Source organism: Lactuca sativa, chromosome 4 (genome assembly GCF_002870075.4).
Source record: "Lactuca sativa cultivar Salinas chromosome 4, Lsat_Salinas_v11, whole genome shotgun sequence".
Taxonomy (NCBI): Eukaryota; Viridiplantae; Streptophyta; class Magnoliopsida; order Asterales; family Asteraceae; genus Lactuca; species Lactuca sativa.
In genome coordinates, this window is record NC_056626.2 from 305,298,015 (window position 1) to 305,325,098 (window position 27,084).

The 27,084-nt window shown below is 38.0% G+C and overlaps 3 protein-coding genes across 3 annotated transcripts; 2 read left to right on the top strand and 1 right to left on the bottom strand.

Annotated features, from left to right (window-relative positions):
* The first annotated feature begins 15,496 nt into the window (after window positions 1-15,496).
* LOC128133661 (PTI1-like tyrosine-protein kinase 3) lies at window positions 15,497-17,776 on the top strand. The gene is made up of 5 exons (XM_052771174.1): window positions 15,497-15,795; window positions 15,926-16,031; window positions 16,123-16,203; window positions 16,434-16,531; window positions 17,716-17,776. Exons 1-5 carry the CDS (start codon window positions 15,497-15,499, stop codon window positions 17,774-17,776), a joined length of 645 nt encoding a protein of 214 aa, XP_052627134.1.
* Window positions 17,777-19,827: 2,051 nt separating this feature from the next.
* On the top strand, window positions 19,828-20,514 carry LOC128133662 (glutathione S-transferase T2-like). Its single transcript, XM_052771175.1, has one exon. The coding sequence runs from the start codon at window positions 19,828-19,830 to the stop codon at window positions 20,512-20,514; it is 687 nt and encodes a 228-aa protein (XP_052627135.1).
* Window positions 20,515-25,383: 4,869 nt separating this feature from the next.
* On the bottom strand, window positions 25,384-26,142 carry LOC111910708 (uncharacterized). Its single transcript, XM_023906534.1, has one exon. The coding sequence runs from the start codon at window positions 26,140-26,142 to the stop codon at window positions 25,384-25,386; it is 759 nt and encodes a 252-aa protein (XP_023762302.1).
* Window positions 26,143-27,084: the final 942 nt, after the last annotated feature.

A 27,084-nucleotide genomic window follows, 5' to 3' on the forward strand; every position in this document is an offset into this window, starting at 1 on the left:
ACTCAATCCTTCGCATGTAATCGAAATATATACCATCGAGACGACTAACTAGTGAGATAGAGAACACTAATTTCGTACCTATAGATTGAATCCTCGGTCCGGAGGACTATTCTATTCCATTCGATTTATAAAGGGGGAAACTTTCCATGAAAATACTTCGATGCCATGTTTAACCAGGAATGACCGAGTCTCATTCATATTGTTATCCTTACTTTCGAAAGGGTCGCTCGTCTAGATTTCTTTCTCGACCCGGTTCTCGTGATCTTCGGCATCAAACTTCCGTATCATTTTATGCTTTAGAACTCAAAATTTTTCCCAATGTGAATTATCACGCATCCCTCGTTTCTGTGATTATTGAGAAACGGGAAGTTAGCAACTATTCCCTCTAAATGTCTATCCCGAAGGATTCCCGGGAGTTTCTTTCGAGCATCCAGTTTAGTCTCACATCAAACCTTTCGAGATCTTCGTAGAGATCGATTCTGTAACCTTCAAGTTTTGGATGCCCTTAGAGCTTGGTAATATCTATCTAGACCATCACGTCTCAAATCCTTAGAAGCGTCTGCCCAACGAAACCCTAGTGATTCCTTGAAGAAACCGAAGTCGTTCAAGGTTGGAACTTCCACGAGAAAGCAGATTGATATCGTAGATTGAGAGAGAGTCAAGAAGCGAAATCAAGGCATGTCCCGATAATGAGAATTCGTTAGAACGCCCAATACAAACCTGATTCCACTTGAGAAAGTGAAGATCCGAGGCAACAAATCCATTCGTATCTCATTCCAATCCATGACCTGTATCTTATTCTTTGAATTTCGGGACGAAATTCCCTCTAACGGGGGGATAATGTAACAACCCGAAGTTGTTCATCGCCGAAAACCCGTTCTACCCGAATAACTCGTCAAAAATCGAAATGTCCTGTTATCGTTTTTGGGTTTAGTTAACTAAAATTATATGTTTATTTTCATTCAATGAGGTTCCAAATCATTTAGGAACTCATGAATTTAGCCCAAAACATTTATTTCATAAGTTTTAGAAATATCCTCGTCGGGTGACGAAAACTCAATCGGGTGCGACCCAAAGCATCGTTTAAGGCCGGTATCGGGTAGAATTCCACCGTGTCCAAGTTTTAGGTACTATATAAACATGTTTAAGCACTCATTTGAAGCTTTTTCCTTCTCTCTCTACTCTCTCTCTAACCTCTCTCCTAAATCCAAAGATTAAGTGTCCAAAACTCAAATTTAAGGCTTCAAATCCTTAAGGTACCTTCCTAGCCTTAATCTATAGCATGTTTAGCTTCCAAATTAGACACTTAATCATGAAATTGGACAATATATGTGATTTTACGGCCCAGGAGGCTGCCTAGGCCGTAAACACCATTTTGAAGGGTTTTTAGCCCTTAAACTCCTTCCTTAACTCAATTGGACTTTAGATATGGCTAAGGGACTTCAAGATATGGACTTAGAACACTTAAAACTATGATTTTGAGGACTTTGAAGGAGTTTACGGCCAATGCATAAGCTTGGGCCGTAAACTCATGTTAATGGGGTTTTTCATGCCTTTAAACCCTTCCAAATCACCTCTATGGCTTAGATATGAATTATAGGACCTTGGTATTAGCATTTGGACACTTGAAACATGAATTTTGGGGGATTTAGATGAGTTTACGGCCAAGGTGAGTGCTTGGGCCATAAACTCCCCAAAACTTGACATAAATCCAATTCTAAGGTGTTAGAAAGCCATCCAACACCACCAAAAGCCTTGGAATAAATCAAGGGACCAACCAAAAATACTTTAAAGGCCTTAAACACATCTTTTGTGGGATTTCTAAGAGTTTACGGCCAAGACCTGTTCTTGGGCCGTAAACTCCAAAATTTTTGGTGTTAGAATGCAAACTAAACACCCCTAAAGCCTTTAGATTAATTTTAGAAGTCCTTTCATGCAAGTTTTAGACCTTGAAACACATTGTAGCTTCATATATTAGAGTTTACGGCCATGAAGGGGGTTTCATGGGCCGTAAACTCCATAAATCCCTCATATGTCCCATACAAATTCATGTTAGGCCTTGGAATAATTCTATTAATCACATGTGATTTGTTCTAGCAACATTTAACACCATTTTCTTGGAAAAATAGGAGTTTACGGCCAAGGAGCCATGCTAGGCCTTAAACTCCCATATAAGGGTCTATTTTATGTTTTAAAACTATTCCAAGTCCCTAAACCAAGTCTAGAAATTATCCCTTAAGTGTTAGAAGTCATTTAGCACCATAAACCACACCCACCATGAGTTTACGTCCGTAAACTCATGGGGAATGGGTGTATTTAGACCAAAACTCTTATTTTAGTTTACTCATGGGGAGTAAACTCAAGTCCCAAGTCCCTAGTGTTATTTCACATCCTTAAACGCCACCCGGGTCCCTCCAAACACTCGTATCGGAGTGTTTTCGCGACTAGAAGCAATTGTCCCTATCCAACAATCAATCTAAGTCCTAATTAGATACAAATGTGTATCTTTTCATTATAATTAGGAACCTCGTGTATTTACAAGCCCCGGATCAACTCTTAGCATCCAAATCGTTATACTTCTCGTCCGGTGAGTTCATACCCCTACGCCTTTTTCACTGTTTTTAACTGTTTTCAGGGGGGGGAATACAAGCAAACCAAAACTGTTTTCTAATCATAACATCTATGTGTTTCAAATAATACCTGGCAAACTTATAAACTCTTTTACTCCTTATGTATTATGTTGAGCATAAGGAATGATTTATCAATTACAACTAAATGGATTTTAGTTAAGAAAATAATCAAACTAATCAAATTATTATGGGAATAATTTGGGGTTCTATGTTTCTCTTTATATCATGTACTGATATCTGTATTAAGTTATTAGATAAACTATGTCTGATTCAGTTTATCTCTATATCATTCGAATGTTTTGCCAGATAGTTTCGTTGTATGTATGTGTTTTCATTGTATCATGTCTTAAAGTCTTTGTATGTTTGTTATCGTATGAGAATCCTGTGAATAGTTTAATACTAGCTTGTGAGATAGTCACTACCCTTTATGGATGATCAAGTAAATCCTCTCCGGAAGTGTAACCAGAGTCTCCTGGAGGGAGAGCGAGGAATTTGTGAATAGATCTATTCGGGACTGACAATCCCACACCTTAACTGCTAGCTACAGTTAGGCGGGCATGCCTGGGGTGACAAATTCTGTATATCATTCGACGTCTGACTAACGTCAAGGAGGTCTCGTTGTCATATCAGTATGGTTACCCGACTCACAATACGTATTAATATAAACTTATTCACAGCTAAGATTTGTTTAGAATCTAAATCTTGTTCGGGATGATAATCCCATGGTTTTATATCTATATCTCGTTCGGGATGGTAATCCCATGGTTTTATGTCTATATCTCGTTCAGGATGATAATCCCATGATCTTGTGTCTATATCTCGTTCGGGATGGTAATCCCATGGTTTTGAAACTAAATCTTATATGGGATGATAATCCCATGATTTTATCAGTCTATCATATATCTAGTTTCGGGATAGTGATCCCATGGTTTATCAAGCTATCTTATATCTATTTTCGGGATAGTGATCCCATGGTCTTTATCGAATTATCTTATAACTTGTTCGGGATGTTAGTCCCAAGGTTTTCAAAATACTTTCTATCTATAGTTCGTCTAAAATATAGTTTTGTATATTAAACTATACTATGTGTTATTCAATAAATCTTGCAAATAGGAAAATATGGGATTTTCCTGGGGTTAACTTATAACTTGTAATAGAACTGTAACGAAAGATAACTTAACTACTTTACATAAGAAAATATGGGATTTTCTTGGATATCAAACCTTTTCAGAAAACTAAAGGAAATCGATACATTTTCACAAAACAAAACCGCTTATGAACTCACCAGCTTTATGCTGATTTTCAAACTGCTTGTACTCTCAGGTCCAAGTTAGACAGGTACCCGGCGATATCTTTTGGTGAAGATGGAGTGCTCCGAAGACTCGTCTCTTTTGTTCATATGATATATGTATAACTTTGTGCAATTTACTTTTGAACCAAATGTAAACTTTCATATATATGTAATGTAATGGTTGTTTACTGTGATTACTATGTACATTGGATTTGATACACAACATGGAGTCAACCCCGGGAACGTTTCCGCCTTTGGTTTTTGGGGTGTGACAAATCCAGAGGTAGAACAGTCTTCTGGGGAGCAATCGCAGCCTTAGTTAGACATTGAAGCAAACGCCTCACGGGCGTCAAAAAATTCATCTTCGTTATCACTGTAACTACCCATCTTCGATTCCTAAAATTTCACCTTGTGAAAACCTAACCGACATATGTCACTGAATTAATATAATTTAGCACGGAAGATCGTATCTTGAATAAATGGAATTTTGGTTTAGGAAAAGGTGAAACATCCGAACCCTAATGCACCTAAGAAATCAAACAAGAAGAATTAAAATAAGGGAGAAGGAACAAAGCATACTTGAGATGCTTAGAGAGTAGAAGTGAGGACCGTGGAATGATGAGGAAATCACCATTGAAACCTGCATAGTTTTTCAGTTAGGGTTTTCACAGGAGAAGATGAGAAGATCCAAAATCGAAATCAAAGCTATGAATAGACGAGAGATTAAAGAAATAGAAGAACAAAAACATTAGGAATAGAGAATTAACATAGCATATCTTAGTCGGGCTAGGGTGTGGAAATTTGAGCAGTCTCTGAAGAGGTCACATGAGCCCGAGGTCACCGGAGGAAAATACCCCTAAGTTCGTTGAAGGAGAAGTGAGCAAAGATGTTGTCGACGAGGTGAGGCGAGATCATCGATCGATTGTTGTAGAGGCCAGAGAGCACCAAGTGTTTCCGTTCTTGAAAAAAAGCCCTAGTCCCTGCGATTTTGTGGAATTTAGTAGTATTATCCTTGCTTGTCTTCTTCTTTTCTTCTTAAATCTTAATAACAATCTCTATGAAATCGCAAGTTGCCTTTTTAGGTTAGAGGGAGAGAGAGAGAGAGAGAGAGAGAGAGAGGAAGACGAAGAGGAGCGGGTTTTAATTTTTCACATGGAATAGGCGGGATTTTAATTTTTGGGGATTTCATTTCCCCCTTTCAAGAACGCGTGTTTTGAGTAAAACATAAAGCGACATTCACAGAGGGCGCACATTTTAGATAAAGTGCCCTCCGTGTTTTTATTTTTTTTACATGAGACACTAATCTAAGGGAAAGCAATAATGTGTGACATAAATCCTTAAATTTTTTGAAGAGACGGCACTTTTTTAATATCACTCCCTTTTGCGTAACATAAATCACTGAGTGTCGTAGATTGGGCGTCGTAAAAGGCTATTTTTCTAGTAGTGCTTGGAATGGTTGGTACCGATATCGCAACTTATACCAACAGATTCTGCGATCTGGCAATCCTCTGTCCAAATATGATTGCTCCTGAGAGCAAGAAAATAGAGAGATACATTTGGGGACTGTCTCTCCAAATTCGGTCAAGCGTGTTAGCTTCGAAACCTGACACTTTTGAAAGTGCCAAGGAACTGTTACAATCTCTTGTTGACTACGGAGGTCATCAGAACTCAATAGTTTCTGCACCAGAACCACAGAAGGGAAACAACAACAACAACAACAACAACAACAACAACAACAACAACAACAACAACAACAACAACAACAACAACAACAGGAAGAGGGTATGGAATAAAGGGAAAGGTGGGTCTTCCCAAGAATCCGCGAAGAAACAACTGGTTTCAGTAAATGCAGTCACTGTACCTACTACCGTTCCTACAAATACCTACCCAACAAGGCCTTATGTAGGTAACCTTCCAAAGTGCACCAAATGCACTTACCACCATCATGGACCTTGTCGGGAAATGCAGTGCGCCAACTGCAACAGAAAGGGGCACACTGTCCATTTCTGCAAGGATCCCACAAAGCCGATCACTTAAGTTCCCAACGCGGGTATAGGCCAAACTTGCTACGGTTGTGGCGAGACGGGCCACTACAAGAGGAACTGCCCAAAGGTAGTAGGCACCGGCGGTGTGGGACGAGTTTTGGCTATAGGCCACGATGAAGCCGTAGCTGATCCGACTGTAGTTGCCGGTACTTTCCTTCTAGATAATTCATATGCATGCATACTATTCGATAGTGGAGCGGAAAGAAGCTTCGTGAGTCAAAACTTTATTCACTTACTTAAACGTACACCTAGCAAGTTAGAAAAATCATTCACTATAGAAATGGCAAACGGATTAACGGAAAACACTAACTACATATACATGGGCTGTACATTAACTTTAGACGGTCATTCTTTCCCAATCAACCTCATGCCAGTCCAAATTAAAAGTTTCGATGTCATATTCGGCATGGATTGGTTGAGTCTTCTTCGCGCCGACATCATGTGCTTTGAGAAAGCAGTTCGTCTTAATCTCCCTAATGAAAAAAGATTAGTGATTTACGGCGACAAATCAGGTACAAACCTTCGCATCATTTCGTGCATCCAAGCTCGAAAGTGTTTGCGGAAAGATTGTCAAGCATTCCTTGCGCACATCGTCGATACAAGTCAGGAACTGAAGGACATCAAGAACATTCCAGAAGTACGCGACTTTCCCGATATCTTTCCAGAAGAACTACCGGGATTACCACCACAACGCCAAGTCGAATTCAGAATCGACTTAGTTCCAGGGGCTACCCCAGTAGCGAAATCGCCTTATCGTCTGGCACCAGCAGAGATGCAAGAACTTTCCAGTCAGCTTAACGAACTGCATCAAAAAGGATTTTTTTAGACCAAGTTTCTTACATTGGGGAGCACCGGTCTTGTTCGTAAAGAAGAAAGACGGATTGTTCCGTATGTGCATTGACTACAGAGAACTGAACAAACTTACTGTCAAAAATCGTTATCCTCTACCCCGCATTGACGACCTATTTGATCAACTTCAAGGAGCAAACTACTTCTCAAAGATAGACCTACGATTCGGATATCACCAATTACGAGTGCTAGAGGAGGATATTCCCAAGACAGCTTTCCGAACCCGTTACGGACACTACGAATTTGTGGTGATGCCGTTCGGATTAACCAACGCACCAGCAGTATTTATGGACCTAATGAATAGGGTATGTCGTCCATACTTGGATCAGTTCGTCATTGTCTTTATCGATGATATACTTATCTACTCCCGAAGTAAGGAGGAGCATAGTCAGCACCTACGAAAAATCTTAGAAACACTGTGATCGGAGAAACTCTATGCGAAGTTCTCTAAATGCGAATTTTGGATTCGAAGAGTCGAATTTTTGGGTCACGTTGTTAGCGAGAAAGGGATACACGTGGACCCCTCCAAAATTAAGGCCATCGAGAACTGGTCGGCACCAAAGACACCTACAGAAATTCGTCAATTTCTAGGTCTCGCTGGCTACTATCGCAGGTTCATAAAGAACTTCTCTAGCATTGCGAAACCTCTTACTACATTAACCCAGAAAGGTGTGGCCTTTGACTGGGAAGCAAAACAAGAGAAGGCGTTCCAAACACTGAAACAAGCCTTGTGCACCGCACCTATACTATCCCTCCCCGAACGGATAGAAGATTTCGTAGTGTATTGCGATGCATCAAACCAAGGACTTGGTTGTGTTCTTATGCAAAGAGGGAAGGTTATTGCTTATGCCTCCCGACAGCTTAAGACACACGAAGTGAACTATACGACACACGATCTTGAGTTAGGAGCAGTGGTATTTGCTCTGAAGATCTGGAGACACTACTTATACGGAACAAAGAGTACTATTGTCACCGATCACAAGAGCCTTCAACAAATTTTTAATCAGAAGGAACTCAACATGATACAACGACGATGGGTTGAGTTACTCAATGACTACGAATGTGAAATTCATTATCATCCTGGCAAGGCCAACGTAGTAGCTGACGCCCTCAGTCGAAAGGAATACACTGGTCGGAGGGTCAAATCTCTGACTATGACTATCCATTCCCACTTATCCACACAAATTAAGGAGGCACAAATGGAAGCTTTGCAACCTGAAAATGTGGTGGGTGAATCCCTACGAGGAATGTAAAAGAATCTAGAAATCAAGGGTGGCGGAGCATATTATCTCATGGACCGAATCTGGACACCGAAACATGGTGGGTTCAGAGACGTAGTCATGACCGAAACACAAAACATGAGATATTCCGTTCACCCAGGTTCAGATAAAATGTATCTGGATCTTAAGAAACTGTACTGGTGGCCTAACATGAAAGCAGAAATTGCTACCTTTGTAAGTAAATGCCTTACTTGCGCAAAGGTTAAGGTCGAGTATCAAAAACGTCAGGATTACTACAACAACCGGAGATACCAGAATGGAAATGGGAACGGATTACTATGGACTTCATAACCAAGTTGCCCAAGACGACGGGTGGACTCGATACCATATGGGTCATCGTCGACAGATTGACCAAATCCGCGCATTTCCTACCAATCAAGGAGACTGACAAAATGGAAAAGCTTACAAGAACTTACATAAGGGAACTAGTGCGACTGCATGGTGTTCCGATATCCATTATCTCCGATAGAGATAGTAGATTCACTTCAAGATTCTGGCAGTCACTACAAAGTTCCCTGGGGACTAGGCTAGACATGAGTACAGCCTACCACCCACAAACAGACGGGCAAAGTGAGAGAACGATACAAACTTTAGAAGATATGCTGAGAGCCTGTGTGATTGACTTTGGAAAGGCATGGGATATCCATTTACCCCTTGTCGAATTTTCATACAACAATAGTTATCATACAAGCATAACGGCTGCTCCGTTTGAAGCCCTCTATGGTCGAAAGTGCAGGTCCCCTCTATGCTGGACTGAAGTTGGCGACACCCAGTTAGCTAAAGGACGAGTTCCTGAAATGACTCTTACCGGTCCGGAAATCATACAAGAAACGACAGATAAGATCGTTCAGATTCGTGAACGATTGAAAGCCTCTAGAGACTGACAGAAAAGCTACGCTGACCAAAGGAGGAAACCTTTGGAATTCCAGGTAGGAGACCATGTTTTATTGAAGGTCTCACCGTGGAAGGGTTTAATACCCTTTGGAAAGCGGGGGAAACTAAATCCAAGATACGTAGGGCCTTTCGAGATTCTTTCCAGAATCGGCCCTATGGCTTACAAACTTAACCTACCGCGTGAACTTAGTAACATACATCCAACCTTCCGTGTCTCGAACTTGAAAAAGTGTCTGTCCGATGAGACTATTGTTATTCCACTTGACGAGATCGAAATCAACGAGAGCCTCAACTTTATGGAAGAACCGGTAGAAATCATGGACCGAGAGGTCAAACAAACGAAACAAAGTCGCATACCCATCGTGAAGGTTCGCTGGAACGCCAAGTGGGGACCTGAATTCACATGGGAACGCGAAGATCAGATGAAACAAAAGTACCCTCACCTTTTTCTCTGATCCACTAGTATCTTTACTACTTTAAATTTCGGGACGAAATTCCATCTAACGGGGGGATGATGTGACAACCCGATATTTCAACTCTTTATAATGACCTAAAAAGTCAAGTATTGTAACCACTTTTGAGTTAATGAAATTAACTTTGATAATAAAATGCCCAAAAAGTTTCTATTTAATTACCTACTATGTTTGATATCATTAACCCGTGATCGTACGTAAAAAGAATGCCCAAATCCGGCTTCGTATATTGAAGTTATGATTTTTCCAAAGTTCGGCTTAGCAACAGACTGCTAAAAACTCGAATCGGAGATCGAGCGACTTTTGGCCGGAATGACCTAAATGAGAATCGAAGGTCTCGACAATAGCATTTCAGCGGTAAAAAGTCTGGCAAAAACTGACGTCAGATAAAGGAGTTATGAATTTCTAACGAAATTCTCTTAAAAACGACATTTTAAAAATAAATAATAAAAATAATTTCGAAATTTGCCAACGGAATCTAAACGAAAGTTGTAGAGCATAGTCTCACCTATGCGTGGATATAAAGACCATCGAAAACGGAATTCGTATGAAGAAGATATGAATTTTAGAAGTTTATTAATTAAATAAAATATAAATTTAATTATTAATCCTTGGTATTATCCGAAGGGGAATTTTAGAAGTTTAATCATTTGTTTTGCGTTCTTGCCTCGTTTTCCGTGCCCGTGCTAACCCGAAGCCCCGGTCACTTTGCTCAAGTCCCAAAGATCGTTTGTACTCCCGAGATTCCCGAGAATCCCGAGAAAATCCGTTTTCCCGAGACGAAATTCTGCCCAGTTTCTATCTCGCTTTCTTCAAACTTTCAAGTGAGTTCATACCCCTTAATTAACCCTTTTAAATATTCTAAATGCTTTTATATGCTTTCAAAGGGGGGGAATACAAGTAAAACACACGATTATTATCGAGTGTTATATATAAAGTTTTATTATACACTTTTATTAAATAGAATCATATGTGATTTATAAACTTTATAGGGAACTCTCGTATATAAAATATATTACAATAACATTCTATCTTTTGAAATATAAATTGTTGTAATGCATGTATAAACTAAACATTTTGCTTAGATTATATGTATACGTGTCTATCTTAGACACTATAAAAATCTATACTTTCATATCAAGTGATTCATTTTCTTAGGAATTCTAAACAAATGAGACACACTTTTAGAAAGCTATAATAGGTATAGTTTTACGAGAATATTGCTAACTTTTACATACTAGAAACAAAATTTCCAAGAAGTCACTTTCATACACAAGAACAAACGAACATTTTAACACGTAAATCTGTTTTTATACCACGATTTGTGAGACATTAACTTCACGTACGTTCAAGTACACATTTCAAGTCTTGTATTATATACCAGAATCCCTTGGAGGGGGAGCATGGTGTTTGTGTATAGATCTATACGGGCTTGACAACCCGTGCCTTGACTGTTAGCTACAGTCCACCATTTGGGGTGACAAACGTCATAACATTCCAACGCCTGAAGAACGTTGTGTATAGGCATTCCGAGTCAATAGTATGGTTATAAAACTCACATGGGGTATTAAAAATACATTGATTTACGAGGTTTTCAAACATATTGGTTATTTTACACGTACATATATTTTCTAGAAACAAACATTGGTCTTGAGAGAAGACTACTTTTATACTAATAGAAAATATAGGATTTTCTAGAAACAAACAAACAAGGACAAAACATTTCATTTCATACAAACATTGTCATTTAATACTTATGAAACTCACCAGCTTAAATGTTGATCTACTCTTTTAAAATTACTTGTATGTCCCAGGGATTCAGTAATTACAGGTAACAGTATGCTTTTGAAGAAGGGACGCTACGGCGCCAGTTTAATTTCATATTTTAACATCATATTGTAATTGGTTTTGAACATGTAACTTTTGACAAATGTAAACTTTCAATTATATATATGATGGTTGTATTGCTTTCTTTACTATGTATTCATTTGTTACGTTACCACATGAAGTCATCCGCCCCCAAACGTTTCCGCCGTTCAGGTTTAGGGGTGTGACAAACTGAACTAAAAAGATCAAGCTCCCAAAACACGGATCCAAACTCTAACACCTACAACCACCATAGAACCAATTCCATCAAGTCCCAAATTTCCAAAATACCCTCAGAAGTTAAAGTTGGTCAACCCGGTCAAAGTCAATAGTCAATAGTCAAGGTCAAAAGCCCATGTTGACCCAACTCGTCGACTGCATCTACCTACTCGTAGAGATCCTTCATATCTCAGAAGATCATAAAAAGCTTGAAACAACTCGCCGAGTTACCAGAGTAACTCGTCGAGTTCTTCAGTGTTTAGAAAACCGGGAAAACCCTAGCCAACTCGCCGAATCATCCCACCCACTCGCTAAGCTCACTTAGTATCCAGAAAATGAGAAACCCTATCGAACTCGTCGATTTCGGTAAGCAACCCGTCGAGTTTTCATGTCTTGACGTATTCAGCCCTTTCCAGTCGAATCCAAGGCCCCAAACTATAGATCTAGCCCCTTAGGATTGAGATACCACATAAAGTTGCTAGCTTTATGTGCGTGCAAGGCATAAATCGGAATAAAACACTAAGACTAAGCTTAATAAGAGTTTTATGGCATAGAGGAGGGCCAAGACTTGATAAAGTGGACGAATTTATGTCCATGGAGGCCTAAAAGTGTCTGGATCTGAAACCACCTTCTCTAGACAAGCTCAAACCCTAAAATGACTCCATTTTGCCCCAACAATGACCATATGCTTTCATAAGAGGAGATCTAAGTAATAAGAAGTCAAGGTATCAACTTTATACCTCAAGATGGTTGCCAAACAGAGCAATTGTCAGATTTCTAGCCTCCTCCTCACTCCAATCTCTTCAATCTTTAAGTTTCCTTCCAAAAGAGCACCAAAAGTCACCTTCCAAGCTTTCACACACTCACACACACACACAATGAGATAAGATGCACAAATTAGGGTTTCTCTAAGCGATAAGGTGGTAAGGGAGGTGGGTGAGGGGACTCAAGTCGAGTTGGGGTCCTCTAATTCGTCAAATTGGTTCCAAAACCACGTGGCCTTATTAGTTTCTACACGACGAGTTGGGGTCTCTGACTCGTCGAGTAGCTCTTATCTGATGTACGAAATCCATAAAATTTTATATATGGAAGTCAGGATGTTACATGTCAGTTCATTTCGGATGATATAAATATAAACATAGATCTTAAGTTGGAATAAAGAACTTACCCGTAAAACAACCAGGTCATAGTGACCCACAACCATATCGGAGCGGCGTGTCGGAGATCGGAATCCGAATCGGAGAGTCGAAGTGGTGTGTTAGAGATTGGAATCGGAATCGAAATCGCGTGTCTTAGATCGGAATTGGAAAGTCGAAGCGAGATCCTGAATGAAGTTGAGATCGGGATTTTACATAATATATTCCAGAATTTGAAATTCTAATTCGAACTAGGTCCGGAATACGTACGCATATTCTGAAATGACCATTCCGGCGGAAATGAAATGGGCCGGCCCACCAAAAACGAGTACGAAATTGTTTACGGAACGCCTTATATTGGAGAAAATAGTTATTTTTAAAAATTAGTTTAAATGGCTTATTTTTTTAAAAAAAAAAAACCACACAAAAAAAGTGGTTAGTAATTCAATTTCCCGGAGAAATATAGAATATGAGATTAAATTCTTTAATCCAACATTTGTATGTGACTTTCGTTTTGGCAGAAGATTGAGGAATTCCTTGCTCCTTTGGGAGGGACAAGTGTAAAAAGGAAAAATAAATTTTGTTATCTACTATACTGCATTGTTTATGGAGCGAAATTACACACATAATTTACAAGTTTTCTACCTAGATATGGTAGTTTTAAAATTCTTCATGTAGATCATGAGGAGATTTCATATAAACTTCTCCATGAAGAAAAAAGCGTTGTTTACATTAAAGTGATGTATTTTCCATTATCCTTTCGTATGACGTTATTAATTAAACCTTAATATAGTAAAATCTGATTTCAAATTTCCAGAACATTAACAAAACAATTGAAAACTCACCAAAAATTCAAACAAACTTGAATGGCTGAACGAGAAATCTAATTATTACAAATTTGAAATTTCTTTGCTATCGGAGTTGAATCCCTTCGTGTATCTCTATAGAAAGACAATAATTCAATATTATATTTGGCTTTATAGAGCTATATACTTAATTTTAATTGTTAATACCCTGCTAAACATTAAAATATTATGTTCCCAAAACTTCAACGAAATCATCGATGTGTCTATGTTGTTTCTTCCGGGGTTGTATCCTCGAAATCAACTACCATAATATATATGTACATATATTATATGTTTACCACTCTTAGTGAGGGAATTTGAAGATAGGGCAACATAAAAGCCATGGCCCTGACTGAAGCCATGTCCCTGTCGTCGTCTTCACCCTACTATCGATGGAAACATGACGTGTTCTTAAATTTCAGAGGTGCAGACACTCGTAAGAACTTCGTATCTCATCTCTATGCTGCACTCATCGCACAAAGAATCAAAGTTTTTAAGGATGAGAAGACCATCCGAATCGGAAGAAACATATTTTTATCTATTTCGAAAGCCATAGAGGAATCGAGAATTTCGGTCGTCGTTTTATCCCAAAACTACGGAGAGTCAGTTAACTGCTTAACCGAACTGGAGAAAATTTTTGAATGCAGCCGGTCAAAGGGCAGGTACGTAATTCCGGTGTTCTATCATGTTCAACCGGCGGAGGTAAAGCACCAAAGTGGTTGTTTCCGGGAAGGCTTTGCAGTTCATGGAAATCATATGAAGTTATCGGTCTGGAGAAATGCCCTCATAGAGGCTACAAATATTGCCGGAATCGAAGTACAAGGGTAATATATACTAATTAAAACTTCTTTTATATCTTAGGAAAAACTTAAATTAATTGTTGAAACTTTATTTATATTTGAGATTTCTATTGCTTGGTATTTTTTTTTTTAAGTCAAGATAAAATAATTGAATGGGTGGATTTGTAATTTCTTCCAAGACAATCATTGATTCGTCCAGAATTATGAGTTTGAGAAGTATTTTGGGAGAAGAATTGAATCTCTCCTCAACTTAATATGCTTGAAAAAAAATGTTGTTCCGAAATTTCTATATAACCCACAAAGTTGTTAACACCACCACATCCATACACTGTATTTGAAACTTTTGAATCAAGTTATACATATAAAGTCTTGTTGTTACATTATAAATCGAATATAACATAGTATTATTTTGATGTTGGCACAAAATGCGCAGGAATGAATCAGATTGCATAACGAAAATTGTTGAAACTGTTATGAGAGAATTGGGTCCAAGAAGGTTCCCTCTCGGCTCATTGTTAGCAAAAGCACCAGGTAAATCGTAAACATTCCTCTTTCAAAATCCATTCGCCAAATATACTACACTAATATTACCAAGTTTTTAATTTAGCTAGGAAAGCCAAAATGTGTAGCTAAGAATAAGTTAACATATTAATATATAAAACATAGACGAACCATCAGACTTACCATTCGATTAAGTTGTATTATTAGCTACAAAATTGGTAAAACAAGGAAAAAATAAAACATATGTCCTTTCATCATGGGGCTCTGATTGAATCCCTTTGTATAAAATTATTGACGATTTATACTTTTGTTGCCACAGTGTATTGGTGTGCATTAAACTTTCTTACGTTCAAGCGCAACACTGGGGCTCGAAAACTTGGTAGTGCGGGAACCTTATCTACTAGTCATAGAAAGAAACCTAATAAAGAAACTACCGAAGTTTATGATCCATTATACAAAAGTGTTCATATCGGAAGCTTGAATAAAGAAGTTGTTGCCATAAGAGAAATTAATGTGTCAGCCATGAGGGAATCTGATTCAAGTTTTTTGGAAGAAGTAAGTTAAATTAAAAACTAATCTGTATTTGTTTTCAGCAATTAACTAAATTGTGTATATATATGTATGATCATATGCTCCATCTTTTATCAAGCTCTTAGTACGTTCAAGAATGAAGCATGCAAATGTGGCTAAGCTTTTTGGTTATTGTATAAGAGACAATCGTCGTTTCTTGGTTGAAGAACATTGGACGCAGGGAACGCTACACCAAATTTTGCATGGTACAGGAAGTTATGTGATTAGCTGGACGCAAAGGGTAACAATTGCATATGACGTGGCAAAGGGATTAGAGTATTTGCATTATCAAAACCGACTTGCGCACATTGATTCCAGCAACGTGCTTTTGTTCAGTAACTTCAAAGCAAAGATTTCAACTGGATCATCAGCAAGTGAAAGTTATTGGGCTCCAGAGTAATGTGCTACTGTGCTAGAACCCATCACTAAATCTGTTGTTAATTAATAATAAGCTGCCATGACGTATTATGCGTTACTAGAGTTTTACTTGCGTTTGAATGGTGCATGACGTGCGCTTATGTTGTAGATATAATGGAAGAGAGGTCACAATGAAAGGCAACGTGTATAGCTTCGGGGTTCTTCTATTTGAGCTTTTTACTGGAAACAAGCCATCCAAAGGAATCGTCAACTCAGTAAGCGATTAAGAGTCTGGTTTATTTTTGTTGACGTTATTGTCGTTTGTGCTAAACTAATTATATGTATCTTATGGGTTCTGTCAAACAGGTCTTGTCAGCAATGGACAACGTTGGATCATTAGTGGACCCAAAGCTTAATGGAGAATTTACGTCACGTGAAGCTGAAAAGGTTCTTTCTTTTCCTATTTTTGAAAGTGAATAGCTAAGCCTCCCTAAGGTGTTCGCTATTGTCTTTTGAAATGGAATCTCTTTTGCAACATGCTTTTCGCGTTAACATCCTTTTGTAGAAGCGAACGTGGCTCCATTTCGAATGACATTGCAACACATGAACCGTTTTTCTCTCTTCATTGCTCAATATTAGATTCAATCATTTATTTTCTTCTTCTGCTTATGGTGTAGCTGGCATTCACAATGTTATTGGCTACAATGGATCAACCGAGTGATCGGCCAGATATGAACACCATCGTTGAGTACTTTAAGAAATTATTAGCAGTAGAGTAAGCCAATTCATCTTCATTAATTATCAGATTAAATGAATAGACATAGACAGTAAGGAAACAGATCGAAATTAGCTCCCATAGAAGAGAGGATTTGTATATGATTGATTCTTGTGTTGTACGATCTGTAATGTGAAGTAAATACACATAATAAACTTTTTTTTTAAATGGCAAATTTAACCTACTCATAATACTCATAATCTACTTCTTAAATCTACCTAGCACTTGAATCATCAACTTAAAAAAACAAGGACAACACCGGATACCGCTTCACTAGAAGCCCTTTGTCCATAATATACTTTAAGTAACCGTTTTTACTATTCAATTTAAAAGCAAACCAATTGCCTCGCTAGTTATTGGAAATCTGGCCACTTTGGTGTGTGGCCCACCGCTAAAAAATAGAGATATCAAAATTTTATATGGGACACTGTTCCCGTAAGACCACGATTCTGTACGGGATTAATTTTTTAAAAATCGGGAGAACGGGGACGGGGACGGGAGTGGGATTAAACCCTATTTTATTTTCGGGACCGAGGCGGGAATGGGTATTTGCATCACGTACTCCCGTAGAGGCCCTGTTTGTATATTTATATAAAAAATATATTTAATATAAAAATATATATAAACAACATATTATCTGATTTTAGGGTTTCGTGACTTTCTTCCAAGTCATAGGATACGACGATACGATAGTAATTTTGTCATATATTTTTTGACATGTTGTACTTTTTTTTTGTAATGTTGGATTTGTTGTGTTTTATATTTGTAAGTTTGTTGGATTCATCGTTTTGTAATGTTAGATTTTTACTTTTTTTAGTTATTAAAAAACTAAATATTAAGCTTTTTAAAGTTACGTAAAGTAGTTTTTTAGCCCAAAATATAACTTTTGGCAAAAAAAATTCAATTTGAATCCTATAAAACGGGGGAATGGGGGCGGGATCAAGGTGACGAAGGTATTCAGGGGCGGGATCGGGATCGGGGGCTATGTAAACAAGGAATTCGGGGGCAGGGGCAATAACTGATTTCGGGGGCGAGGGCAGATATTTCCGCTCCCGTTTGGTTCCGTTGACATCCGTACTATAAAATCACATCCAACGACATAATCCATTGGTAATCGGCCATTACCAACAGATTTTCGATGGAGTCGAGGTTATCAAGTTTTAACTTGTGGGTAATTTTTACAGATGGATTGATGACGCAATACAAACACCTAAATATGTCGCTAATTTACCGTCGGGATACTGATGCCTCTATTTACTGACGAGATACCAACGGACCTTTGTTTGTCCTTGTTTGATGGATTATCAACATACAACTATATCGACAAAAAACTTTACCATGGAGCAACTACAAATTAATGGCCGACTTTTGTTGACTTTGTTTGACTAGATAGAATTTCCCTTAATCTGTCAGCATATGAATTTATTATTTAAAAAATGTAAAATATTAAAAATTACAATTTTTTTTGGTCAAATAAATCATAAGTTGATAATAATCATATTCAAGCACAAACATAACTAAACATTACAATAGAAGTGTCAAAATACACAAAAGTGTCTCATATAAATCTAATTAAATATTAACAAGTGTTTACATAATTGTCCCACATCGAAAACTAAGAAATAACAATCGCCCCATTACAAAAACGAACATTCTAGGTTCTAAAAACATTATCATTTGTTCTGGCAGTTCGCATGTACTTGTTGCATGGTAGAAACTTTCTCACGTAACCTTATAACTTAAAGAATGGTAAGAGAATTCAATTGTTAAACCATAATAGCAATGTACTTTAGTTTATAATTATAGCAATATACTTAACTTTTAAACCATAATAGCAATGTACTTTTGTTTATTATGAATTTAATCCACAACAACAACATATTACATAACTTTTAAACTATAATAGCAATGTACGTACTTTTGTTTATTATCAACTTAATCCATAATATCAATGTATGATGCAAAACCTATAGGGATGGGTTGCCAAACTCGTCGTGCCATATTAGCATATTTCTTCCTGGTATCCCCTGGCCTATCTCTATACCAATCATTAACCATAATCTTGAATCCTTCATAAATGCTTTCATTCTCTTTTAGTTACCATCTATATTTAGTCTTTAAAAAATAAAAAGTAGACTTAACATTTAAACTAATGAAAAATGAGAATTACATACAATAATAAGTATTTAATATATTACCCAAAAATATGGTGTCACTAAAGTCAGGTCAAGGCTGATCCAAATTCTCCAAAAAAATAATACACGCAAGATAGGCTCAAGGATTTTTAAACCAGTAATATTAGAAAACTATATAAGCACAGTTATCACATATAAAATGAAAGTTTTAAAATATGAAAACACTAACCTATCCCTTTCCTTATGGAGGTGGGGATTATAAATCACGTTAATATAAGACATTAGAGCATCCGGTATACATTGCACGAATCGGTCTGTGGTCTACTTGGCCACGAACCACGGCCGTGCACACCACCCCGGTGGTTCGTGGTGGCTCGTGGTCGTGGCCATCCGTGGCCCGGACAACGAACCCAAACGCCCAATGAATTCGTTTCTTTCTTGTAGCCGTTGATTTGTATCCGTTTTAGTAGCCGTTGTTAAACGGCTAAATTGTAAAAAAAAAATAAATAAATAAATAAATAATTTATTTACCTATAAATACCATATTTTAACTCCTTATTTTTTACACCATTCTTTTCTTTCTCTATACACAAACTACACACTACATCTTCACAACCAAAAATTATGGATCCCAACCAAAATACCCCTCCAAACTACCGAAATCGCAAACCCGATAACGCTTTTGCGTTAGACACAACACCTCGACAATTCCCGACGATGGAGTCACCTCAAGGCGGTTTTATCAATCTACTTCAAAGTGGATCCCCTATCCAACAAACACCACTTTTCCAACAACAATATCAATCTTTTCCGGCTTTCCAACAACAACAAATGCAACAACAATACCAACAATTTCAACAATTCCAACAACTACAACAACTACAACAACAATCGTCACAACAACAACCACCAAGCTCACAACCACCACTTTCGCTGGATTTTGTTCCGGAAACGCAACCTTCACCACCACCTCAACCAAAAAAGAAAAAAGGAAAAAAACCGGCCCGACCCACTACCAACCAAGAAAGGGTCCCATGGACAAAAGAAGAAGAAGAAAAGTTAGCGGAGGCATGGGTGGCGGCTTCCGAAGATCCAATTGTAGGAGATAGCCAGACGTACGGAAGTTTTTGGGAAAAAGTCCGAGCCATTTTTTACGAGTTAATGGAAAGTGAAGCTCGAAATGCCGATCAAATTACGTCGAAATGGCGAGATATTCGATTAAAATGCACCGATTTTGGAGGAATCTACAACAATCTCCTAAACATACGCAAAAGCGGCTCGAACGATTTTGATGTTTTCAAGGCGGCCATGGACCAATATGAAAAAACAACGCCTACACGCAAAGCTTTTCCGTATATGAAGCCGTGGCTAAAATTGAAAGACTCCCCAAAATGGAAAGAGCAAACGGAAGGAAGTTCTCAATCTTCCGGTTCAAAGCGTTCGAGAAACCCCGATGGAGCTTCTCAACAATCGGACGGCCGAACACACATCGACATCAACGACGATCCGATAGATCTTGAAACCGACCAACCTCTTCCTCGGCCCGTTGGAAGAAATAAAGCAAAAAAAGCGGCGTCAACATCTTCGAATTCTAGTGTTATGGATATGTTCGGCGATAAATTTGATCGATATGTGCAGCTTCAGGAAACAAAGGCCGAGGTGATGACTCGGATGGAACAAAAAATGATCGAAGCACAAACATCATTTCAAGAGGCACAAGAGACACTTCAAACAAAAACCGACATGGAAATCTTGAAAATAAAAGCGGACGACCTTGAGGGCGAAGACTTGGAACTTTTTCTAGCAATGAAAGAGTCGGTTCGAGCCCGACGTAGGCGTAGGGGGTAGTTTATTTTATGTATGGTTGGAATTTTTAGTTTTTTAATGGTTTTTTTTTTTAATTAACTAATGTAATTTTTATTTTGATTGTTATTTTTATTTTAGTTTTTAATTTCAATTAATTTAGTTTTTATTTAATGTAATTTGGTAATTTAATTTAATGGAAAAATAGTATTAAAAAATGTTTTTAATGTATTTTTGAATTAAATTTAAATAAAAAAATGAGGTGGAGTGGTGTTTTAATGTATTTTTGAATTAAATTTAAATAAAAAAATGAGGTGGAGTGGTGTGTTTAGTGGTAAGTACCCCATGTATGTGGTAGTGGAATGTGGTGATGATGTGGCACCCACCACATATGTGGTATGTGGTGGGTATAACGGATGGCTTTGGACCTATTTAAGGGAAGAGAGGGCTATGTTTGCACACCCTCAACCTCTATCAACTCCCTTCACCCGCAAGAAAAACCCTAATCCTTCATTGTTGATTGTAATCTCTTTTGGGTGATTTTTACCCAAGACAAAGAAGATGTGACAACCCGATATTTCAACTCTATGTAACGACCTGAAAAGTCAAGTATTGTAGCCACTTTTGATATAATGAAATTAACTTCGAAAATAAAATGTCCAAAAGTCTCTAATTGATTACCTACTATGTTAGATGTCATTAAACTGTGATCGTACATAAAAAGAACGTCCAAATCTGACTTCGTATAAGGAAGTTGTGATTTTTCCAAGTTCGGCCTAGCGTTAGATAGCTAAAAACTCGAAACAGAGATCGAGTGAATTTTGGCCAGAATGACCTAAATGAGAATCGAGGGTCTCGACAATGGTTTTTCAACAGTAAAAAGTCTGGCAAAAACAGACGTCGGATAATGAAGTTTTGAATTTCTAAACGAAATTTTCTTACCGCGACCTTTGAAAAATAAATAATAAAAATAATTTCAAAATTTGCCAATGGAGTCTAAACGAAAGTCGTAGAGCGTAGTCTCACCTACGCGTGGATACAAAGAACGTCGAAAACGGAGTTCGTATGAAGAAGATATGAATATTTGAAGTTTATTAAATAATAAAAATATAAATTTTAAATCAAATTTCAGTATTATCCGAAGGATGAGTCACCAAGCCAATCCAAGTTACGCCCAGCGTACACTCGTACACCCAACGTACTTGAGGACTAGGCCTCAGATCGTCCACGTGACCCCTATGCGAGGATATGCACCGTCCCATCCGAAGTTCCGAAGCGGTCAAGGATGCGGTCACGCATGACGCACGCGTACGCCCAGCGTAACCGCGTACACCCAGCGTACCGAGGCGGTTCCCAGCCCCTATAAAAGGGATGCGAGGGTTCCGAAGAAAAGGCCCAATTCCACTCATCTCTCTTGCGTTTTTGCCTCGTTTTCCGTGCACGTGATATCCCGAAGCCCCGGTTTCGTTGCTCAAGTCCCGAAGGTCGTTTGTGCTCCCGAGAATCCAGAGAAAATCTGCTTTCTCGAGTCGAAGTTCTGCTCGGTTTTTATCTCGCTTTCTTCGATCTTTCAAGTGAGTTCATACCCCTATAATCCACACTTTTAAATGTTTTATAAATGCTTTTATATGCTTTTAGGGGGGGGGGGGGGGGAATACATGTAAAACACACGATTATTATCTCTTCCTGACATGGTGACTGGTATGTATCTCTTCCTTATCTCTTTGTTTATGTTGATATCCCTTCCTATATTTATGTGTTTTATGTTAGGATCGTTCCTCGTGAACGATATTTTTTCTTTAGTATTGTTCGATTCGGGGGCTACCCGATCATTTGTATTGCTTTCTTAGCAAGAGGTTTGTTGAAGCTCCGGGGTGCTGGATTGTCCTTTATACATTAAGATTGCAGACGATCGATCTGTCCAAGTAGCTAGGGTTCATCGGGACTGTATTCTTCAGATGTTCAACGAGCAGTATCTGATTGATTTGGTTCCCATTCCATTGCGCGGGAACAAGGTTATTGTGGGTATAGATTGTTTGATCCCCAATGGGGTAGTGATCAATTATTAGCATCATCTGGTGCGTATTCAGACCCCGAGTGGGAGAGAGTTAGTGTTCCATGGGGAGATAGCTCAGCACGGGCCGATCTTGTGTTCAGCAGCGAGGGTCAGACGCTATATTCAGCAGGGTTGCTCTGGATTTGCCGCCAATGTTGAGGATACCAGTGATCAGAGTAAGGCCACAGTGGATAATGTGCCGATTGTGCAGGTTTATCTAGATGTGTTTCCATAGGATTTGCCCGGGTGCCTCCGAAGAGGCAAGTTGAATTCAGGATTGATCTGGTTCCAGGTGCGGCTCCGATAGCCAAGGCACTGTATCGGTTGGATCCTCTCGACATGCAAGAGTTGTCTGCACAACTACAGGAGCTATTAGACAAGGGATTTATTTGACTGAGCAGTTCGCCATGGGGAGCACCGATCTTGTTTGTGAAGAAGAAGGATGGGTCTTATTGTATGTGCATTGACTACCAGGAGCTAAATAAGGTAACGGTGAAAAACTGTTATCCACTCCTGAGGATTGATGATCTTTTCTACCAGCTTCAGGGTGCCTCTTGGTTATCCAAGATTGATTTTCATTTGGGTTATCACCAAATAAGGGTTAGAGGCGAGGATGTACAAAAGACTGCTTTCCAAACTAGTTTTGGTCATTACGAGTTCGTGGTGATGCCTTTTGGTCTCCCCAATGCTCTAGCCGCGTTCATGGATCTCATGAACCACGTGTGCAGGCCGATGCTGGAATGGTTGTGATTGTATTTATCGATGATATCTTGGTCTATTCCAAGACCCAAGAGTAGCACGAGGAGCACTTGAGGGAGGTGTTGCATACTTTGAGGAGGAAGAGACTTTTCGCAAAGTTCTCCAAGTGTGAGTTGTGGTTGTGCGAGGTGCAGTGTGACAAGTGGCAAGTGGCAAAAAAACCTTCACTTAATAACCCATTTAATAAAATTGAAAAATTCATAAAATGACATGTGGAAAAATATTAATTCAAAATAACCACAAAATGATATTTGGCAAATTGAATGACAGTGCGACAAGTGGCAAAAAAACCTTCATTTATTAGAGAGGATTTATATTAGTTTGCATTCATATTGGTTTGTATATTGAATTCATATTTGTATATTTCTTATTACTATTCCTAGCATTGCAAATCTCTAGAAGCTCTAAAACAAAAATGCAAACAGTAAGATACAGAAAAATTCCAAATTGCCCTTGCTTCATAATTTTTAACCAGAACAGCCTATTTTATAAACCCTTTATTCCTTCTCTATTTTTGCTTTTTTCTGAATAAAACAAAAAAATCCTATACTAAAACACTCAATTAGAAAAAAAAAAAAAAAAAAAAAAAAAAAACAGATTAAAAGTGTAAACACATGAATTTCTTAATGGAAATGACCTTCATGAAAGTTTAGGTATTATTTTCTTATATCTACCTTTTTGTGTTCACAAATCCTTCATGAAATTTTGGACTTTAATAATTAGAGTTGTATTATATTTGCAACTTTCTTACCTTCAACACCCATCAATTCTGAGTTAACTCTCACTTTTAGTCTTGTTTTTCTAACACATACAAATGGGCTTTCCAATTTGTTAGTAATGGTCATAACTCTTATGTTCATGATATATCTTTATAAAAAGATTACTTTGTTTTATTTCTTACGAATTATGATGATGAAAATTAAAACTTAAGCAAAAAATTGGTTGTTAATTTGGGCAGAAGGAGGCTAATGATTTGGTGTCTACCAAAAAGATCGGCTAAAAAGAGGCGTAATCACTCATGTGCAACATTTTTCAACTTTGAATGAGCTACAAGGTACTTCCTTGAAGTCGATGTTTCTAAATTGGATTCTTTGTTCATTATTACTACCAACAGTAATCTTTAGTAATGATTTACATTTCTTATGTTGTAAATTTGGTGTAAAGCTATACAAAGGCCTTGGAGATTATTAAAAAGCATCACAAGGATCTAGCTCAAGATATTCAGCTTTCTCAAAAGGCCAATTCCTTTAATCTTCATTTGGCTGCCATGTGGATTGGGAATGATTTGTGAAACTTCATTTCATAAGAACATTATGAGAATATGTATTCTGTTGTAACCGGAGAGTAGCACTTTCTGCTTCTTCCACCCACTGATATTCATACAATGTATAATTGTGACTACCCTGCTACTCAATACACATACTTTGAAGTACAATTTCACTCTTTTCTATATTTGCATTTATCTCTTTGGGCTCTTGGATGCCTATTAGAAGTGTATGGGTACTTTACATAGCCACATAGTCCGTGGTACGGTTCGGTACGGGAACAGGGAACGGGAACAGGATTCATGAGGTTGGGCGTATCGGGTACGAGGGGGTAGGTTCATTTCGGTTCGTGTCCGGTACGACGTACCATTGGTCCCGATACGATGTACCTGTTTTTAGAACACATATTTAGCAATAATTTACTTATAAACATAATTTTCAGCAACATATTTCATTTAGAAGTACAATTGCAACAATATATTTCATTTATAAACAGAATTCCAGCAATATATTTTTATAAACTCTATTCCAACAACATTTTTCAAGATTCCATAATTCAAAATACCAAAATACGCATATTGTAAAGATTACATGCTGGAAATTAAAACAGATTACATGCTGGAAATCAAAAGTTCAAAACAACAACAGTTTTGGAATAACTCAAAAACACAAACAGGAAGGGTAAACCAACAAAAACTAAAATGTAACATGTCAATCAACCCGCTGCTTTTTTCCTTGTCCATTTTCCAAATCTTCTTCATCTAAGCACTCCCAAACCATGTCATCTAATCGTTAACTCAAGTCTTCAATGTAAGTGCTTTCGGGATTAATGTCCTACTTTTTGTGTGGGCCGAATTTGTATGATTCGTGGAAACGAGATAGGAGTCGAATGTTTGAGTGAATGTAAACCAATTTATCAGCTCTTTTTTCATTCAACCGGTTTCTTTTCACATTATGAATATAAGAATATGTACTCCAATTCCTTTCCATGGATGAGCTACTAATAGGTTGTGAAAGTACCTTCTTTGCTAACAACGCCAAATTCGGGGTTTCGGCTCCATAGGTTGACCACCAATCTATTGGATCCATTGTTAAAGCATCCGTTTGTGTTTCTGCGATAGAGTAGATACCTTTCTTCATATGAAATGTTATGAATTGCTCTCGTAACAAGCGTCCCTCCTCTTCATTTTCAGAAAATCTATTGAAGGATTCCATGACACCTTGAATAACCTCTTTGTCAAGATTTGGTGGTTTCTTGTGCATACCACCGGGTGCCATTTTTTGAAGATATCGTCTATCATAAAAGCGTGGGTTTAATGCAAACCCCAAACAATGTAGTGGGATACTCATCTTCTCCCACCTAGTTAAAATTATCTTCTCCACTTGTTCATAATAGCTTGCATAAGTACTTTCTTGCATTATGTCTTTGATTTTCCCCATCATATTATCCATCCTCTCATAAATCTCACCCATTTTACGGCCTTCACCATCACAAAACTTTATAAGAAGAAAGATGGGTTTAGTGAGCCAAAACGCTTTCAACATCATCCCAAAACGAATCATCTTTAATTGTATCGCATACTTTTGCCCCATTAATTCTCATATTTTCATCCCCACATTTAACCCAATCTCTCCAAGAGTTAAGGACTATAGTTGTGGCAAGAGCCTCCCTACACTCCATAATTCTTTTTAAAAGAATATAGTGTGAAGCAAACCGAGTTGTAGCCACCTTTAATAAATCTAGTTTTGAATTTTCACAAAACATCGACAAGGCATGAGTGTGGTTAATAAAGTATTTCATAATTGCTTTTCCTATCCTATAGGTATCACTCATCCAATAAAATTCTTGTGCCATATCTTTAAAAACCAAGTTTAAACTATAAACACAACAAGGTGACCAAAAGATATGTTTGAATACCTTTTCGATCTCGCGTCCGGCAGCTTTGCAATTAGCCACGTTGTCCGTCACCACTTGTAAGACATTACTTGGACAACGGCTTCAATTGCTCCTCTTAGAAACTTGGAAGTCCCATTTTCTCGACTCCCGAATAATCTTCTGCATACATAAACACCACACCACGAGCATTGATGGCAACAACATTGAGAAGTGGCTTGTGTTTGACATTAGACCATTCATCCGAAATAATCGAAACACCTTGAGTGTACCAAATATCTTTCACTAGTATTAGTTCTTCATCAATATCTCTCACACACTCATCTAGCAAGACGGTTCTTGTTTTTTCACTAGAGGGAGGTTTATATCCATCCGATGACTTCTTGATGGCTTGTATCATCTCAATGAATTGAGGATTCCGCAAGACATTGAATGGGATACCATTAGCACACAAGCCTCTCATGATTTTGATGTCCACTATATTCCACTCCATGACACCAAAAGCTTCCTCAAGTCGTCTTTTTGATGCTGAATTTTTTGAAAGGATTGAATTTTTTAAAGTTCTTGACACACCTCCGCTCTCGGCTTCTTTCACCTTGTTCGAAATTCGTTGTAGCTTGGACGGATCTTTAATCATAGCT

Coding starts and splice junctions, on each gene's coding strand:
- LOC111910708 (XM_023906534.1), bottom strand. CDS start 26,142: ATGGGGCAAAAGTATGCGATACAATTAAAGATGATTCGTTTTGGGATG.
- LOC128133661 (XM_052771174.1), top strand. CDS start 15,497: ATGAAGCATGCAAATGTGGCTAAGCTTTTTGGTTATTGTATAAGAGAC. Junction 16,032..16,122: donor CCAAAGGAATCGTCAACTCA/GTAAGCGATTAA, acceptor TCTGTCAAACAG/GTCTTGTCAGCAATGGACAA. Junction 16,204..16,433: donor CGTCACGTGAAGCTGAAAAG/GTTCTTTCTTTT, acceptor CTTATGGTGTAG/CTGGCATTCACAATGTTATT.
- LOC128133662 (XM_052771175.1), top strand. CDS start 19,828: ATGGAAAGTGAAGCTCGAAATGCCGATCAAATTACGTCGAAATGGCGA.